General features: G+C 32.1%; 1 protein-coding gene across 3 annotated transcripts in view; it reads right to left on the bottom strand.

The window, feature by feature from the left end:
• Positions 1 to 580: 580 nt before the first annotated feature.
• LOC127735963 (KAT8 regulatory NSL complex subunit 3-like) overlaps positions 581 to 20,047 on the bottom strand; it is a 46,280-nt gene continuing 26,813 nt past the window's right edge. For all 3 annotated transcript variants that reach the window (XM_052246430.1, XM_052246431.1, XM_052246433.1), the window contains 11 exons: positions 18,938 to 19,028; positions 18,410 to 18,493; positions 14,923 to 15,024; positions 11,875 to 12,009; positions 10,941 to 11,159; positions 10,573 to 10,644; positions 10,033 to 10,107; positions 8,794 to 9,015; positions 7,715 to 7,822; positions 3,432 to 3,504; positions 581 to 2,769 (listed from right to left, as the gene is read on the bottom strand). In XM_052246430.1, the coding sequence (XP_052102390.1) occupies positions 1,247 to 2,769; positions 3,432 to 3,504; positions 7,715 to 7,822; positions 8,794 to 9,015; positions 10,033 to 10,107; positions 10,573 to 10,644; positions 10,941 to 11,159; positions 11,875 to 12,009; positions 14,923 to 15,024; positions 18,410 to 18,493; positions 18,938 to 19,028 (2,704 nt within the window). In that variant the 3' untranslated portion in view covers positions 581 to 1,246. The remainder of the gene's footprint in view (positions 2,770 to 3,431; positions 3,505 to 7,714; positions 7,823 to 8,793; positions 9,016 to 10,032; positions 10,108 to 10,572; positions 10,645 to 10,940; positions 11,160 to 11,874; positions 12,010 to 14,922; positions 15,025 to 18,409; positions 18,494 to 18,937; positions 19,029 to 20,047) is intronic.

Below are 20,047 nucleotides of genomic sequence, written 5' to 3'. Positions count from 1 at the left end.
AAGGGCATGAACTATACTGAACTTTGAGTATGAGGTTCAATTCAAATGAATAAAAGACCAAGATCTCCTTGTATAAACAAATTCAAATATCCACCTTACTTTATTTATTCCATCCTAAAAAAAATATTTTTCTAGGTGGTCATAAAATCAGTCCTGTATACTTTATATATGCAAACTTTTCCAGAGGACATTACCCCGGTATATTACCTCCTAGTTTTTTTTGTAGGGGTTCTTGTTGCTGAGTCTTTATTTTTTATGTAGTATTTTTTACACTGTTGTTTGTCCTTTTTGCCATTATTTTGCAGCTCTTTCTTTGACTTATGAGTCTCCCTTTGGTATCTTTCACATTTTAAAATTTTTCAGATTTTAAAATAAGGTATATATATTCATCAATATTAAACCCCAACCTTTGCAGCAAAACTATGACTTAGCTAGAAAACTTGTCATAAGTGACTTTTGTATTAAACAATCATGAGACCAAATGTTTGTTGTACAAGTCCAGTAAGACAGAAGCATTCATCCTTTAAGGTGTTCATGAATATTTATGCTGCTAAATGACAAGTAATTCAACAAGGCACTCTGAAGGAAGATAATCTTGGTTGGCTATAATAAACATAAACATTTTCTTTAGACATGAATGAAATGATATAATCAATTAGCACTTTGATACAACACAAATTACTATAGTATCCTGTAACTAGTAGGTCTTATAACAAAACATAACAGAAATAAAATTTCATAGAATCCATGAACACGATCACCTTTTCATAAACAATAGTCTAGGTATAAACTTAGTATATTCAAATTTAATCTCTGCCTCAAGGTGCAAATGTTTAGTTTTTGCATTATAAAAATCTATTCTACTTTCATGGTTATCTTAAAGATTCCTTCTTAAAAACAACCATCAAAGACAAAACTATAAAGTCATGAAAACCAAACACTATATCTTCAATAGCAATTAAGAGACTGTCTCACATTGTTCCGTAGTATGACAAGTTAAATAGAATTCCTGACATCTAACATTGTTTAGTTCTTCTCATACAGAAATACATGTTATACATTTTAAATATGTCCCTCCTAATTGCACAAGCACAAATGTGTACATTTTTTTAAAAGTAAAATCACAAGAAAAACCTTCAGCAATGTTATCATCTTTATCAAGACTTGTATTGAAAGTAATATTCTTGTCTGCTCCTAGACCTTTTTTCCTTCCATTGTTCAGTATGTTTACTCAAGTTCAACAGGTTCATAGGTCATACTGTTTTGGAGTTTTGATTCTCCTTGTTCTTGTGGCTGCAATGGTAGACAATGCTGGTTTGGGTGTTGCTGTGTATGATGTTACTGAAGTGGTAGCTGTAGATTTACTAGTCTTGGGGGTTGCAGAATGAGTTGTAGTACTAGCCTTTTGGACTACGGACCCCACATGAGTTGTTGTGCTGGTAACTGGGGTCTTTTTAGGTGTGGATTCATATGTTTTTGTAATAGTATAACTGCCTATTTGTGAAGAGCTTGGAGTTACAATGTTTGTGGATGTTCTTTGAATGACGGGACTAGATTCCAGTAAAGAATTTACTTTACCTAGAGTTTCTGAGGTAACAATAGGTCTGATTGTTCCTGATCCGGTGGTTTGGACTTTAGTTGTGGACGGTGCAGAATGTATAATACTTTTATCACTTGTCAGACTGACAGTTACTATATTTCCTTCAGTCACAGTGCTGACAATAGCTGGTCTCTGTGGCCGTGGAGGAGATGTATCATCTGTTTCCATGGTCATTGTTCCAGAGGACTCCATTTGATTTCCTTTACTGGTTACAATCTGAACTGTAGACGGTTTGCTGATGTCAGATAGGCCTGGGCTTGGACTTTTAGTGGCATTTGAACTTGTAAGTATTTTAGCCTGTGCTAATGTAGCTGTGTTTGGAAACTTGATCAAGCTTGCTGTGGTTAGAGGAAAATCATGAAACTGTAGTTTCTGAATGGCCTGAAGTTTCTCACTATCAGTCTGTGTAGTTGTAGATGAATTAATTGGAGAGCCGGACGTCTGACTTGTGGATGAGGAGGCATCAAGTATACTTCCTGGAGAAACCATAGCAGGAGATTTTAACGATGACAACAATGTCGGAAGTGATTTCTGTGTCTTGGATTCTGTTGTTCTATTAACAGATGTATAAAGCAGATGTTGAATCTGACTTGTCATTGACTGAGCTGATGTTATATGTACAGATGGTTTGTATCCACCAGTCCTCAGAGCATTGTGTAATGAAGTGAGTGTGGAAGCTAAACTTGGTAAAGTGTTCTCCGATGATGTCTGTAAATGTTTTGACAGCATGCTTTCATTGTGATTACCAACCGATTGAACCGAGGTTAAAGTATTGGCTGATACCTGTCGAACACTGTTTAAATGAGAACTGCTGGCTAGTGATGCAACAAGAGATTGTTGCGCTGCTTTAGCTGCAAGTTGTGCCTTAATATCGGCAGATGTCAGAGAACTTGCTAATGCCTGATGTGCAGTAGCCTTAGCAGCAAGCTGTGCCTTCAGATCAGAATATAAAGCAGATCCTTCCTTCAAAAGTCTATTCTGCATATCTATCTCTTGTTTTATGTCATGTATTTGTCTCTGTCCTCGTAACAATCCAGATAACTCTGGTGCACTCTTCATAACATGAGTTGTACCCGGTGAAAACTTTGAGTCTGGTGCAGACTTAATTCTCTTCCTTGGTGGAGCCAGAGAACTATGAGTGGATTTTCTCTTGGGCACTATAGTTGAACCTGAAAAATTCATAATTGGACTCAATGTAATATAAAAGATAATGAATGATACATTTAACAGACTGGGTTTTATAATTGACAAACTTTAATGAATTCTGGCTTAAGTTGAATATGCAGACAGAGGTCAAAAGTGTTTCACAACTCGAAAATTATATTTAAAAAAATAAAAAATAAAAAAACTTTTCTCCTTGTTTGATTTTAATTAAATGTTTACTGTTAAAATCATAAATGAGCAGATTTTTATGGTTACCATAAAACACATTTGCAACAATCTTTTTTTTTAAATTTGTTTTTATATGAAATATATGAGTAATTTTTGAGGGGTGAAACACTTTTGACCTCTGACTGACAAATGGTCCTTTTTAACATCCTTTTTTACCTGAATTTGACTTGGTCTTGTACAAAACTGCAGATTTGTAATATTTTGTTGCTTTAAGGTGTTTTCTTAGATTTTCACTGCAGAAATTTTCCTGAAACCTTGAAAATAAACTTATACAGGTTTTAAGATTTATAATGCATATATCAAAAGAAACATGGGCAGATTTGATCAACTTTGACTAGTTTGAGTCTATTTTCCAAAACTTAACAGATTATGATTTTTTTGTATAAATTTTAGTATTATTAAAATATTCAATATGAATATAAAGGAAAGTTATAAATACCTGAATGTTGAACTTTTGTGTCAACTTCTGTTTTTATATGACTTGCCCCTGAAACTGTCATTAATTTCTCATTCTGAAATAAAAAGATAAAGATTATTAGTACTATATATACTAATAAAAGTTCTGATCTTCATGTTCATAATACAATTTAAGTAAAATAGGTGGCAAGAAGATTAATGGCAAAATATATAAACAAACTGATAAAAATATGAGAAGTATTTTAGTGCAAATATGTATTTTTAGAAGCATGAGAATTCAATTTTGATAAGTGTATGTTCCTACAATACCGTAGATTCATTACTATTTGTACAATACCAATTTTCATGGATTTCGTAGGTACAGGTGAACCACGATTTTAAATGTTAGACAAATTACAAATTTTCTATAGGCTTGTATGCAGACTAGTGCAAAACCATGAAAATAAATATTCCCGAAAATGCAAGTTTTCCTCAATCCATGAAAAATTGGTATTAATAAAATAAATGAATCAACAGTATTATAATTTAAGGTTTTAAATCTGTTCTCCTTGAAATCTTTTAAAGTTTAAGTTTCCGGAACATTTGATCAAATTATTTCATAAAGATTATAACATTCTTTATTTGCAATGGAGATTAAATATTGTTCTTATCAATGTGTAAATTTGTAATTTGAAATTTTTTCAGAACAAATTTACAGCAGTGTTTTTATATGTCTATTAACAAATCTTATCTATAAAATTTATACTTAATTTAATTTTACAATTCCAAGTTTAGAAATAGAAATTTATAAATGAATACATATAGACACTAATTACAAAAAAAGAAAAAAATCCTTTTTGAATTCTTTAGATCAGATATTTCATAATAAATGTTTTGATTCAGTTGCTTGTAAACAAAACAACTGATAAATAAGAGTGCTCACATTAAAATGTTTCGCCTGCTTTACTGACCATTGATTTTATGATGATATATATGAAGTTTTACTACAAGTATCACATAAACTAAACATGATCCAAGAAAATGAGGTCAAGGTCAGTTAAAACAAGCCAGAAATACATGTACACCTTACAATCATTCCATACACAAAATCTGGTTGACCTATTGCTTATAGTATACAAGAAACAGACCAAACCATGAAAACTTTATATTGACCAATGAACCATGAAAATGAGATGAACCCTGCCAGACAGACATGTATACCTTACAGTCATTCCATGCATCAAATAAAGTATCTAAGAAACAAACTTAACCAGGAAAACTTAACATTGACCAATGAACCATGAAAATGAGGTCAAGGTCAGATGATACATTCCAGACAGACATATACACCTTACAATCATTTTATACACCAGATATAGTTGACCTTTTGCTTATAGTTTAAGAAAAACATACCAAAACACAAAAAATGAGGTCAAGGTCAAATAAAACCTACCAGACTGACATGCACATCTAAAATATTTCCATACACCAAATATATAGTTGACATATTGCATACAGTATTGGAAAAACAGACCAAAACACAAAAAACTTAACTTTAACCACTGAACCATGAAAATGAGGTCAAGGTCAGATGACACCTGACAGTTGGACATGAACACCTTACAATTATTCCATATACCAAATATATTAGACCTATTGCTGATAGTATCTGAGAAATGGACTTGACCATAAAAACTAAACCTTGTTCACTGATCCATGAAATGAGGTCAAGGTCTAATGAAAACTGTTTGATAAGCATGAGGACCTTGCAAGGTACGCACATACCAAATACAGTTATCCTATTCCCCATAAGAGAGAAATTAACATTACAAATTTTTTTCAAGAAGTCCCTGAACCATAAAAATGACAACGGACATATGACAGACGGAAACTTCATAACATTTGGCATCTTTATACAAAGTATGAAGCATCCAGGTCCTCTACCTTCTAAAATATGAAGCTGTTAAGTAGTTAGTAAATGCCGCCATCGCCGCCAGATCACTATCCCTATGTCTCACTTCCTATAAAAGTCATTGTGAAAATATGAATTATATTAGGATTAACCAGTATGGTAATTGTTTACTAACAATTGATTTTTAGTACCAATACTTTTAAATATGGATCTATTAACAGATGTAAATATGTTAATAAATTTGTTATAAGGGAGAATAAAATGCTTCGCTGGGAGCAGCTTGATACGACCACAGAGGTCGAACCCTGAACAGTTGGGGCAAGTATGGACACAACATTCAAGCTTAAACAGCTCTGAATTTGGATTGTGATTAAATAGTTGACACAGCATAGGTTTCTGACACAGAAAGAATGTGGTCTAAGAACTTGAATTTTTTTAATTTACCTATTATGGTCCAATGTCCAAAATCAAAATACATGGTTAGATTCAGCATATCAAAGAACCCCAAGAATTCAATTTTTGTTAAAATTAAACTAAGTTTAATTTAGGACCCTTTGGACCTTAATGTAGACCAATTTAAAAAACGGGACCCAAAATTAAAAATCTAAATACACGATTAGATTTGGAATATCGAAGAACCCCAATAATTCAATTTTTGATGAAATCAAACAAAGTTTCATTTTGGACCCTTTTGACCTCAATATGAACCAATTTGATAGCGGGGCCCACAAATAAAAAATCTAAATACATGGTTAGATTCAGCATATCAAAGAACCCCATATATTCAATTTTTGTTGAAATCAAACAAAGTTTAATTTTGGACCCCAACTGGGACCAACTTGAAAACTGGGCCCATAATCAAAAATCTAAACACATGTTTAGATTCAGCATATCAAAGAACTCCAAGAACTCAATTTTTGTTAAAATCAAACTAAGTTTAATTTTGGACCCTTTTGACCTCAATATGAACCAATTTGATAGCAGGGTCCACAAATAAAAAATCTAAATACATGGTTAGATTCAGCATATCAAAGATCGCCATATATTCAATTTTTGTTGAAATCAAACAAAGTTTAATTTTGGACCCCAATTTGGACCAACTTGAAAACTGGGCCCAAAATCAAAAATCTAAATACATGTTTAGATTCAGCATATCAAAGAACCCCATATATTCAATTTTTGTTAAAATCAAACAAAGTATAATTTTGGACCCTTTGGACCTAAATGTAGACCAATTTGAAAACTGGACCCAAAATTAAAAATCTAAATACCCGGTTAGATTCGGCATAACAAATAAATAAATGTTGTCCAAGATTTTACAAATCTAATGCGCCATACTGTGCAATTAAAGATTACTTCTTGAAATTTTTCAATATTTGAAATTTGAAAAAAAAAATAATATTTGAAGAATAATTCTTTTTAATTTCTGAAATCTGAAATGAGAAAAAATTGACCCCCCACAATTTCTTTTTACCCCCCCCCCCCCCCCCTTTTTTCCCCCAAAAAATTCTTTCCCTCAAGATATGGTCATAATCTCAATTCAAATTTCCAATGGAGTTTGCAACTATAATTACCCATTTAAATTTACCATAGCGCTAACTTAATCTATTTTATAATAGAATTTAAAATATAGTGTCAACTCTTTCATATGGATTTTTTTGTAAAAAAAAAAGATGCAACATTTGCAGATATTTTTACTGGTCTTCCTTTATAAATATGCATTTCTTTAAACATAATTTAAAAGCAGTGTAAGGGAAGTAACCAAAACATTGTATTTGGATTACCTCCCTTACACTGTTTTAAATTATCTTAATTGTTCATTTTCCATTACTTTATACATAATTTAAAAGCAGTGTAAGGGAGGTAATTTCAATGATGTATTTGATTTATCTCCCTTACACTGCTTTAAATTATGTTTTGTACTAAAGTATTTGTCCATTAACCAGGACAACCTTGTTTTTCCCCCTTTTTTGCCCCTAATTCCTAAATGGTTTGAGCCATAACCCCCGAAAGCAAATCCTAACCATCCCTTTGTGGTATGGAAACTTGTAGTATAATTTCAGAGAGATCCATACACCGTTCCACAGTTATTGTCTTGAAACTAGAAAATGCTTATTTTTGGCCCCTTTTTGGCCCCTAATTCCTTAACTGTTGGTACCATAACCCCCAAAATCAATCCCAACCTTCCTTTTGTGGTATTTAACCTTATGGTAAAATTTCAGAGATCCATTCACTTAAACTAAAGTTAGAGTGCGAAAACCAATGTGTCTTCGGACGACGACAACGACGACGACGCCAACGTCATACCAATATACGACCGCAAAATTTTGCGGTTGTATAAAAACATTGTTGAGTTTGGTGAATTAATTTTATCCTCATCCCAGTTTGAAAAGACACTTGTATAAAAAGCATACCCTTTTTTTAGGTTTCTTCTTCATCTCAGCATCTGAAGCCTCTGGTGTTTCTACATATTGGGATGTTGACTGTGATAATATTCCACCAAGAAATTCAGATATTTCATCCTAAAAAATGTGAACAAAACTCTTTACTTTTTTACGGCAAGATAGTACTGTTTCTGGGATTAGCTAATTTAATGACACCACTTTATCATTCCTTGATAAAACCAATAATAACTAAGACACTAATTTGATCATTTTGATTGTATCCATGATTCATGCAGATTTTTATAAAATCATTGAATCATGAAAATATAACTATTTTTTTATACTACATTTTCTAGAAATTCAGCTTTCACTTAATATCATTTCAAGCTTCCAAGTAAACATGTCAAACAATACTCTACAGTAGTTACCTGTAGAAATTTCTTTTCTTAAAAAGAGTGAATAATGATTTAATGATGCAAAAGGGAAACTCCACAGCAAGTAAAAATATCTATGAGACTGTCAGACAACTAAAAAAACATTTTTTTTATATTCAGTTGGTTAGCTTACTGGCCTGGGCTATCAGACTTATTTCCATCTAATGAACCCCTTTTACAACAGCTAAGTCATCCTTGGTGTTGTAGCTTCTCAACATCATGCAGTCTGGAATCATGACCTAATCCTTGCTTCATGCCTACTGCCATCCAGTCAGCAGCCAGACCTCCAAAAGATCCAAGTGCATGTAGTATACAGACAGACTGTGAGCCATCTACCCCAAAACTCGTAATGTACAACATGTCCACTTCAGTATTGTTTTAAATTTGTTCTAGCTCATCCTTGAAGACCTAAGGGTGACTTTCATTTAAATGAAACGAAATTAATGCATCACTCTCTTGCTTCATTATTTTTATTATATTTTATTTTATTTTTTTTTCACCTGTAGATATCCTTTACTGGTCTTAATCCAGTAAATGTCATTGAATGTAAGAATGTCAGTGTTTTTCATGAAAATTCCTATTTCTTTTTTAAAACCACTCAATAATAATCTGATTTGGCCCTACCTTCATATGTCATAAGTTTAACAATTTTGAATAAAAAGTACTAAAACTTACCAATATTTTTTTGTCACACACAATCTGTGTAATTCCTTCTTGCTTTCGTTTGGCCCTAGACATTCTGAGTTGGTTATCAGCTCCACCAATAACAACTAAAGCATTCTCTGCTCTCATTCTCTCACGGAGATCTTCCATATCATCCATATTTGTTGTTGTGGAGTTCTGGCCAATCACGAACAAAGAGGGAGTTGTCAGGTCTAGTAATGAATCTTCAATATCCTAAATTTAAAAAGAAGATACTTCCTTGAAAGAATCTTAATTGCAAACGCATAAACATGCTATGGTAAAATAAACAACATATATTATTCAATATAACACATGGATAGACAGCAGAGAACAAAAGTAAATAACTACATGGCAAATGTAAAGTTCTGAAAGTATATGAGATCTAATATTCCATGCTGTGTTTTTTCAGAATTACATAATTAAATAGTGGGAGACTTATTAGCACTTAAGGTATATGCTAATGTTTATGATTATTAGGCCAAGAACAATAATACTTCTATAAAAAATGTGTTGACAAATATCGATATGATGGACATCTAAAACACAATGACATTTGTCTTCAATAAGATTGAACTAATAAGCTAATTTAACTAATCATGGATTACAATAATTCTGATCACCATAGATAAGCGTGTAAAAGACTGCAAATGCTATTAAGACAAAGCAATTTGATTTTTTTTGATTTTTTGTTTGCTTTGTCTGAAAAAAAGTGAAAATAACAGTCACTATTAAGATCCCTGTTTCAAACTTGATCTGAGTTTTGTGGTAATAAGCATTGTTTATAAGTTGCATAACATTTGGTTGAGGCAAACTTAAGTTAGAGAACAGAAACTAAAACCAGCATTTTTTCCATTTGTAATGTGACATAACTCTAGAAAGGTAAAAGTGTTTCCACACTAATTCAAACTTGATCTGTGTTTTGTGGTAATAAGCATTGTGTATAAGTTTCATAATATTTGGTTTAGGCAAACTAAAGTTAGAGAACGGAAACCAATTTTGGGACAAACAGCCGTACTAACGTACTGACGGACAAGGGTAAAACTTAATGCCTCCTCTGCTGCGGCGGGGTGTAAAAAATAATTGTAATCACTGTGAAGTATTTCATTCATATATATGGGTAAGTGTAACAGTGGCCTTTCACTTCCTAGGACTGTTTAATATTGCCCTTTACTATTATCTAACTTTAATCCAATAATAAGCTTTATTTTCATGGTTACATGTTCTACTCACTCCTCTGTATCCACTGATGCCACTCAATGGTAGACCAAGACATACCACAGCAGACACAGTCTCTTGTAGTGCCACCTAAAACATATATACTATTATTATTTGATAAATAAATAGAACAGCGTTCCAATGTTTGCACTGATGCACATATTATATCTGTCCAAGGGCAATAACTCTAATATATTTTGTTTGGCTCTTTTAAACTTTTTCATAGATTTCCTGAAAGAAATGTAGGAGCGAGATTGCTTACAATGCAATTTTCCATTTATAATTTCTATTTCAAAGGGATATAACTCCTGTAAGAATAGTTGATCAGCACTGATTATCAAATTTGTCATAGATCTTGCTGATAGATAATCTGGATAATATCAGTTATACATGTAGTTCAAGCTTAAAAAAGCATTTCTTACTGCAATTCTAACTAGTCAAAAAGAAAAAAAAGTTGAAAAATCTAAATTAGTTTCAAAATCTCTTTTTTGTGTTTCTTATAAATGAAAGGTCATAGTAAAAGTCAATGATAGATTATAACATGTTTATACTTACATGACAAGCAATTAATGAGCCAGTATCCCATCCCAGTAAAACTATTGGCTTATGTTGAAAATGGCCTTTTAACTGAAAAATAACATGTTTATCATTACATAGAATCTTTACTTAATATTTGGGGCATTCAAACTACAAATTTATTTTCAAATAAAATTCTATAACTTGGCACAGTAACAGTTGAGTTATAGTTTTCCAATGGGTTTTTTTGTCAAATGAAAAAAAAAACATTTTAATTATAATGGTTAAGCTCAACTGTGTAATCCAATTGCATTCTTTATGACGGCTACCATATTTATAATAATAAACCTGATAGTCAACAAAAGTTTCATGGTTTAAGGTTCATTTATAAACCAAGCCAAGCTTACCTCCAAGACTTTAGTATGTACAGCTCCAACCATATGTTCTAAACACTGAGATATACCAACACCTTTACTGCCATTCACTGTGTGCATAGTGACAGGGATCACCTTGCCAAGGTTAGATAACTGAGAATTCCAGAATCTGGTTCTTTTAGAGTAAGCATGACCACCTGCAGATGGCACAGAGGGCGCTACAATGATCAGAGGATTTCCTGGCAACTTTTGCTGTAATTAAAATATATACAAATTACTACACTAATGTTACTTTTTTTAATTTACAAATTTCATAAATACTTATCTTTTAAAAGAAAATGTAAGAGTTCTTATTAGGACTATTCCAGAATTAATTGTATTGGGGTTGGAAGGCACCTTATATTAATAAAGAAGTGGGGTTCTAAACAAGTTTTCTTTTCACACTATAACTCAAAAATTTTCTATTTAAAATTATTTGGGTGGAAGTCTTTGGGGTAAATGACTTCCAAATATTCCATCATATTCAGGACTATAACACACAAGCTGGCAAGATTGCATTTAGCTGTAAGACATGTTACCCTAACCCTAAAGCATAATTCTGACTCTGAGGCAGCCAGTCTTTGTTCTTACTCCTAAATGCTATGTGCTTGTGGACAGGTAGCAAGTACCAAACAAAAACCAAAATTTTCTCTTTAGTTTGCGATGTACACATTCTATCTTTTCCTAAATTGATATTTTCTATATAGAAAAAAAATCTTTGTACTTTTTTATAATATTTATTTCAATAAAATATCAAAATACATGTATTTATTATATCCCGAGGAAATTATATAAATTTCAATTATTTGTTTTTGTTTTAGACAGCATCTAAAATTTTATTTAAATACCTTTTATCATCTTTTTCCCTAAAATTAAATGGTCCTTTAACAATTCTGATAACTTTAAAAGTATCTCATCAATAACTTACAGGTTTTTGTTGATTATAAGTACTCAAGACTGGGTCCCAAGGTCTTTTCAACAGTAAATGTAATGCTTCTATGGATGTTGCAGATTTTCCACTAGCTAAACCAATAGCCACCATTTTATCTATCATTGTTGGCAACTGTAATGTAAATTTTTCATAAAATAATTATTAACATGATTAAAAGAAATTCTTCCTGTGTTAAAAATATTATTGTGGCATTGTTTACAACCAACATCAATACAACATTGTTTACAACCGACATCAATACAACATTGGTTACAACCAACATCAATACAACATTGGTTTACAACCAACATCAATACAACATGGTTTACAACCAACATCAATACAACACCAACATCAATACAACATTGTTTACAACCGACATCAATACAACATTGTTTACCAACCATCATCAATACAACATTGTTTACAACCAACATCAATACAACATTGGTTACAACCGACATCAATACAACATTGGTTACAACCAACATTGGTTTAAAACCAACATCAATACAACATTGGTTTACAACCAACATAAATACAACATTGGTTACAACCGACATCAATACAACATTGTTTACAACCAACATCAATACAACATTGGTTACAACCAACATCAATACAACATTGGTTTACAACCAACATCAATACAACATTGGTTACAACCAACATCAATACAACATTGTTTACAACCAACATCAATACAACATTGGTTTACAACCATCATCAATACAACATTGTTTACAACCGACATCAATACAACATTGGTTACAACCAACATCAATACAACATTGGTTACAACCATCATCAATACAACATTGGTTACAACTTACATCAATACAACATTGGTTACAACCGACATCAATACAACATTGGTTTACAACCAACATCAATACAACATTGTTTACAACCAACATCAATACAACATTGGTTACAACCAACATCAATACAACATTGGTTTACAACCAACATCAATACAACATTGGTTACAACCGACATCAATACAACATTGGTTTACAACCAACATCAATACAACATTGGTTTACAACCAACATCAATACAACATTGGTTACAACCGACATCAATACAACATTGGTTTACAACCAACATCAATACAACATTGTTTACAACCGACAACAATACAACATTGGTTTACAACGGACATCAATACAACATTGGTTACAACCAACATCAATACAACATTGTTTACAACTGACATCAATACAACATTGTCAACCAACATCAATACAACATTGGTTTACAACCAACATCAATACAACATTGGTTACAACCGACATCAATACAACATTGGTTTACAACCAACATCAATACAACATTGGTTTACAACCAACATCAATACAACATTGGTTACAACCGACATCAATACAACATTGGTTTACAACCAACATCAATACAACATTGGTTTACAACCGACATCAATACAACATTGGTTTACAACCAACATCAATACAACATTGGTTTACAACCGACATCAATACAACATTGGTTTACAACCATCATCAATACAACATTGTTTACAACTATCATCAATACAACATTGTTTACAACCAACATCAATACAACATTGGTTACAACCGACATCAATACAACATTGGTTTACAACCAACATCAATACAACATTGGTTACAACCGACATCAATACAACATTGGTTTACAACCAACATCAATACAACATTGTTTACAACCGACATCAATACAACATTGGTTTACAACCATCATCAATACAACATTGTTTACAACCGACATCAATACAACATTGGTTTACAACCATCATCAATACAACATTGTTTACAACCATCATCAATACAACATTGTCAACCAACATCAATACAACATTGGTTTACAACCATCATCAATACAACATTGTTTACAACCATCATCAATACAACATTGTCAACCAACATCAATACAACATTGGTTTACAACCAACATCAATACAACATTGTTTACAACCGACTTCAATACAACATTGTTTACAACCGACATCAATACAACATTGGTTACAACCAACATCAATACAACATTGTTTACAACCGACATCAATACAACATTGGTTACAACCAACATCAATACAACATTGGTTTATGTAATTCTCAAGATTTATTGTGCTTCGTTTGATTTTATAAAATATTGATGAAATTTATCTTTATATTTTACTGTTTGTAGTTCAGATCTCAGCTGTCAATAGAAATTTTAAATGGGGAGTAGGTTCTCTTTGTACTAGCCATAAAAATTTCTATGAACTCTCTATGTGCCTGTCCCAAGTCAGGAACCTGTAATTCAATGGTTATTGTTTGTTGCTGTATATCATATTTGTTTTTCATATGTTGTTTTGTACATAAATCAGGCTGCTAGTTCCTCGTTTGAATTGTTTTACATTTGCCATGTTGAATCGTTTATAACTTGCTATACAGTATGTTTTTTTTTTATTGTTGAAGGCAGTACCATGACCTATAATTGCAAAAGTCTACATTGTTTGGTCACTCATAAAAAGTTTTCTCATTGGCAATCACACCCCATCATCTTATTTCTATATGGGCAGTTCTCATCAAAAGTTCAAAATTACAAAATTGGGTACATTATGTTACATGCATGACTACTTGCTTTCCTTCGAATTTCTTATAGCATCCTTAAAAACAGGGAATTTTGAAATACCATCTTGTTTCTAGAAAATATAGAATCACATATGTAATACATTCTATAAGAAAATCATTTCAGATAGCTGAGACTATGATCTAAAATCTCACAGGTAGAGATGAGGTTTGGAAGATATAGCTATCAAGCCAGTAACATAATTAGGGGTTTTGATTGCAGTACAAATCTCAGAATGATACAGATACATTTTAAAACCTATAAATAGGAATGTAATCAAGAGGAAATGTCAATCAAGAATTCCAGAACTTATCACTAAGACATTGAAAGAGGGTTGAAATATAAAATTTTATAGTGTTGCTCTTGATTGAGTGTTAATGGAATACTCTTACAAGACCTTAAGTACAACATATTACATTATTACAATCTTACCTTTGCCCTGAGGGTCTGTAATACATCTAAATATGATGCCAACATCTGAATGCTTAAGTTCTCTATCAGTAAATTATGTAACCATTGTGTCAATTTGGAATCCTGAAATATAATAATGTCTAAACTTATTCTATTGAAAAAATCTTATAGTTTCAGAATTCATATTCACTGAAAAGAGAAATTGATTAAGGTAAATTTTTTTTGGAAATTTTGGAAAATATATGATGCTGCATCTTTCAATGAAAACAGCAACATTTAACTGAGGGAAAGAAAAATTCTTAATTGACTTTCCAAAAGGATTGTTTTTCTCTTCGAAAATCTAGAACTCATTGACATACTGCATGAATGAACTGAAATGAATGATTTATTTGGCAAAAATAGCAATGTACATATTAAAAGATTTTAAAATGTTTACAAAGTACATGTAAACATCATTAAATGAAACAATAAAATGCTCCGCAGGGCGCAGCTTGATACGACCGCAGAGGTCGAACCCTGAACAGTTGGGGCAAGTATGGACACAACATTCAAGCTTGATACAGCTCTGAATTTGGATTGTGATTAAATATTTGACACAGCATAGGTTTCTGACACAGAATGAATGTGGTCTAAGAACTTAAAAATTTTAAATTGGACATTCACCTATTATGGTCCAATATCCAAAATCTAAATACATGGTTAGATTCAGCATATCAAAGAACCCCAAGAATTCAATTTTTTATGAAATCAAACAAAGTTTAATTTTGGACCCTTTTGACCTCAATGTGGACAAAGTTGATAATGGGGCCCAAAAATCAAAAATCTAAATACATGGTTAGATTCAGCATATCAAAGAACCCCATATATTCAATTTTTGTTGAAATCAAACAAAGTTTAATTTTGGACCCCGATTTGGACCAACTTGAAAACTGGGCCCAAAATCAAAAATCTAAATACATGTTTAGATTCAGCATATCAAAGAACCCTAAGAATTCATTTTTTGTTAAAATCAAACTAAGTTTAATTTTGGACCCTTTGGACCTTAATGTAGACAAATTTGAAAACGGAACCAAAAATTAAGAATCTAAATACATGGTTAGATTCGGCATATCAAAGAACCCCAATAATTCAATTTTTGATGAAATCAAACAAAGTTTAATTTTGGACCCTTTGGACCTCAATGTGGACCAATTTAAAAACGGGGCCCAAAATCCAAAAACTTAATACACGGTTAGAATCAGCATATTAAAGAACCCCAAGAATTCAAGAATAAAACCCCATTGAAATTGGTCAAGAAATAAGCAATTTATACGAAGTATCTTCTTTTGCACAATACTGTGCAATTGAATATTTCTTGCTATTGCGCAATACTGTACAATTGACAATTTCTTGCTATTGCGCAATATTGTGCTATTGGATATTTCTTGCTATTGCACAATACTGTGCAATTGAAGATTTCTTGCTATTGCGCAATACTGTGCAATTGAAGATTTCTTGCTATTGTGCAATACTGTGCAATTGAAAATTTCTTGCTATTGCACAATACTTATTATATAATAATTTACACATCCTGTTTGGTGTGTATCTCCTACCATATCATTATTATTTGCTTTTAAATATAAAACAGAAATAACCAACTTAAAATGGAAAATTTTAAAAGAAAAAAAAAAGAAAAAAAAGGACAAAAAAAAAAATCCCTTTGTTGAACCCCCTTATGATTCATCACCCCCAAACTCAATCCCAGCTATCCCTTTGTGGTATGGTACCTTGCAGTACAATTTCAGAGAGATCCATACACTTGAACACAAGTTATTGTCTGGAAACTAGAAAAATGCTTATTTTTGGCCCCTTTTTGCTAAACATTTTGGGCAATTACCCCCAAACTCAATTCCAGCTTTCCCTTTGTGATATGGAACCTTGTAGTACAATTTCAGAAAGATCCATACACTTACACACAAGTTATTATCATGAAACTAGAAAAAATGCTTGTTTTTTGCCCCTTTTTTGGCCCCTAATTCCTAATATTTTGAGGCAATTACCCCCAAAATCAATCCCAGCATTCCCTGTGTGATATGGAACCTTGTGGTACAATTTCAGAGAGATCCATACACTTGAACACATGATATTGTCTGGAAACTAGAAAAATGCTTATTTTTGGCCCCTTTTTGGCCCCTTATTCCTAAACATTTTGGGCAATTACCCCCAAACTCAATTCCAGCTTTCCCTTTGTGATATGGAACCTTGTAGTACAATTTCAGAAAGATCCATACACTTACACACAAGTTATTATCATGAAAATAGAAAAATGCTTGTTTTTTGCCCCTTTTTTGGCCCCTAATTCCTAATATTTTGAGGCAATTACCCCCAAAATCAATCCCAGCATTCCCTGTGTGATATGGAACCTTGTGGTACAATTTCAGAGAGATCCATACACTTGAACACAAGTTATTGTCTGGAAACTAGAAAAATGCTTATTTTTGGCCCCTTTTTGGCCCCTTATTCCTAAATGTTTTGGGTAATTACCCCCAAACTCAATTCCAGCTTTCCCTTTGTGATATGGAACCTTGTAGTACAATTTCAGAAAGATCCATACACTTACACACAAGTTATTGTCATGAAACTAGAAAAATGCTTGTTTTTGGCCCCTAATTCCACATATTTTGAGGCAATTACCCCCAAAATCAATCCCAGCATTCCCTGTGTGATATGGAACCTTGTGGTACAATGTCAGAGAGATCCATACACTAACACACAAGTTATGTCTGGAAGTTACAAAAATGCTTATTTTTGGCCCCTTATTCCTTAACTGTTGGTACCATAACCCCCAAAATCAATCCCAACCTTCCTTTTGTGGTATTGAACCTTATGGTAATATTTCATAGAGATCCATTCACTTAAACTAAAGTAAGAGTGCGAAAACCAATGTGTCTTCGGACGACGACGACGATGCCAACGTCATACCAATATACGACCGCAAAATTTTTTTGCGGTCGTATAAAAAGTACTGAGAAGTTTGCTTCCATGATATCAGAATTTGTTTTTGCTCTGGACAAGTGAATATCCCTTTTATTACAGGAGTTATACTATACAACTTAAAATGTATGTTTTTCTTGAATATTTCTGTTTATATTCTATTCTATTGTACTTCTAACAAATAGATTAGCATTACTTTGCCAGTTCTGTTTTTCATTTAAACAAACTTAAATATTATTTTTCTTACCATCACTCCCACTTTCCAATATTCTACTAGCTACAAATACAGTTGCTCATAACAATTAATTTTAGAATTTTGACATGACACCCTTCCACTGTAATTATCAATGAATTATTTAACAAGCCTACATATAAAACTTCTGACAGTAGACTTTTTAAATCTAATAAGCCCAGTAATTACTATTGTAGCATAATCATGAAAGTCAAAGTATAGACAAACTGATATGTTAAGAAGGACTTGGAAAACACTACACTGACTTTGTTTTTTAAAATACTGATTTTGCAAACAAATTACCCATGATACACCAGCCAGAGCTTGTCTGATACGTCTTGCTGTTTTGTCTATATGAATCCTTCTCATTATTGGTTCATTTTTTGTCTGTTAAAATAAGATAAAGATAGATTAGATTACAAATAAATGGTATATTATTTCACAAACTGACTTCAATGACTTAGTGGTCTCTACAATGAGTAAAGTCCTATATAATTTGACCAGATTCAATTTGGAGCAGTATTCTGATGACAACATTATTTAACCGACTGATACTAGTCATCTGAATGATTGTTTTACTGGTATCTTATGAAAATTTCGGACAAGTAAACCTAAGTTAAAGAATAAGTTTGTTCGCCATATCAAAGGTATGTGGTTAACTCTAGGTACTACAGTTTCCTAAACTTAAGAATTTCTGCTGCCTTAATCATAAACTATTAAAACATAAACATCATTGTAAACAGTCCTTTAAAAACTATTATAAAGAGTTATAAATTACTGACAGATATTAAAGATAAAACTATTCTTCATAACAATTTAAGATAACCTTACATCAACATAAGAAAGCCTGGCAAGCCTATCTGACTGTAACGCCTTCATCACTTTATTAAACAATCTGTTCTGTTGTAAACTCCATCCATTCCTTAAATAAATAAACGAACAATGATTAACTTACAAACAGACTATATTCAAAGAAATTGTAATAGAAAAGTGAGACATTACTTCATGTAAAACTACTGCTCTTTAGACCCATATAACTTACAGTGCCAATTGTGTACCCTTTATCAACAAAGAAATAAAATAAATGTGGATAGTGTCCACATGTGGACACAGATAATGCCCCCGCTTGCATAGCATATAGTTATAAAGGGGCATAACTGAAGAACAGTAAAAGTGACACTACCCAAATTTGAACTTGATCTGAGTTTTGTGGTAATAAGCATTGTGTGTAAGTCTCATAACATTTGGTTGAGGCTAGCTTAAGTAGAGAACAGAAACTAAAAATTCAGCATTTTTTCTATTTGTAAACACACATAACTCTAGAATGGTCGTGTATAAGTTTTATAACATTTAGTTGAGACAAACTAAAGTTAGAAAACGAAAACGAAAAATTCTGCAATTTTTTATGTTTATAATGGATATAACTCAAGAATGGTAAAAGTGTTCTCACCAAATTTCGTACTAAATCTGTATTATGTAGTAATAAGCATTGTGTATAAGTTTCATAACATTTGGTTGAGGCAAACTAAAATTAGAAAACGGAAACAAAAATTTGTACTTGATCTTAGTTTTGTGGTAATGAATATTGTGTATAGGTTTCATAATGTTTGGTTGGGGCAAACTTAAGTTACAGAATGGAAACTAAAAATTTTTCAATCTTTCGATTTATAAAGGGGCATAACTCAATAATGGTTAAAGCGACACTACCCAAATTCAACTTGATCTGTGTTTTATCAGTGGAAGTCAAAATTAAACATTGCATTGTATAAAGCATTGATTGTAGTTGATTCAACTATAATAATGGACAAAGGAAGATAACTCCAATTTTTAAAATTACTTGATATTTAGAAGAAAATAAAATTTTTGCAATTTTTCCATTTATAAAGGGGCATAATTCTAGAACGGTTAAAGTGACGCCACCGAAATTCAAACTTGATCTGT

This window comes from Mytilus californianus, unplaced genomic scaffold (assembly GCF_021869535.1).
Source record: "Mytilus californianus isolate M0D057914Y unplaced genomic scaffold, xbMytCali1.0.p SCAF_3, whole genome shotgun sequence".
In the NCBI taxonomy this organism is placed as follows: domain Eukaryota; kingdom Metazoa; phylum Mollusca; class Bivalvia; order Mytilida; family Mytilidae; genus Mytilus; species Mytilus californianus.
The sequence above is the reverse complement of the archived record's forward strand: the minus strand, read 5'-3'. Positions and strand labels throughout refer to the sequence as shown.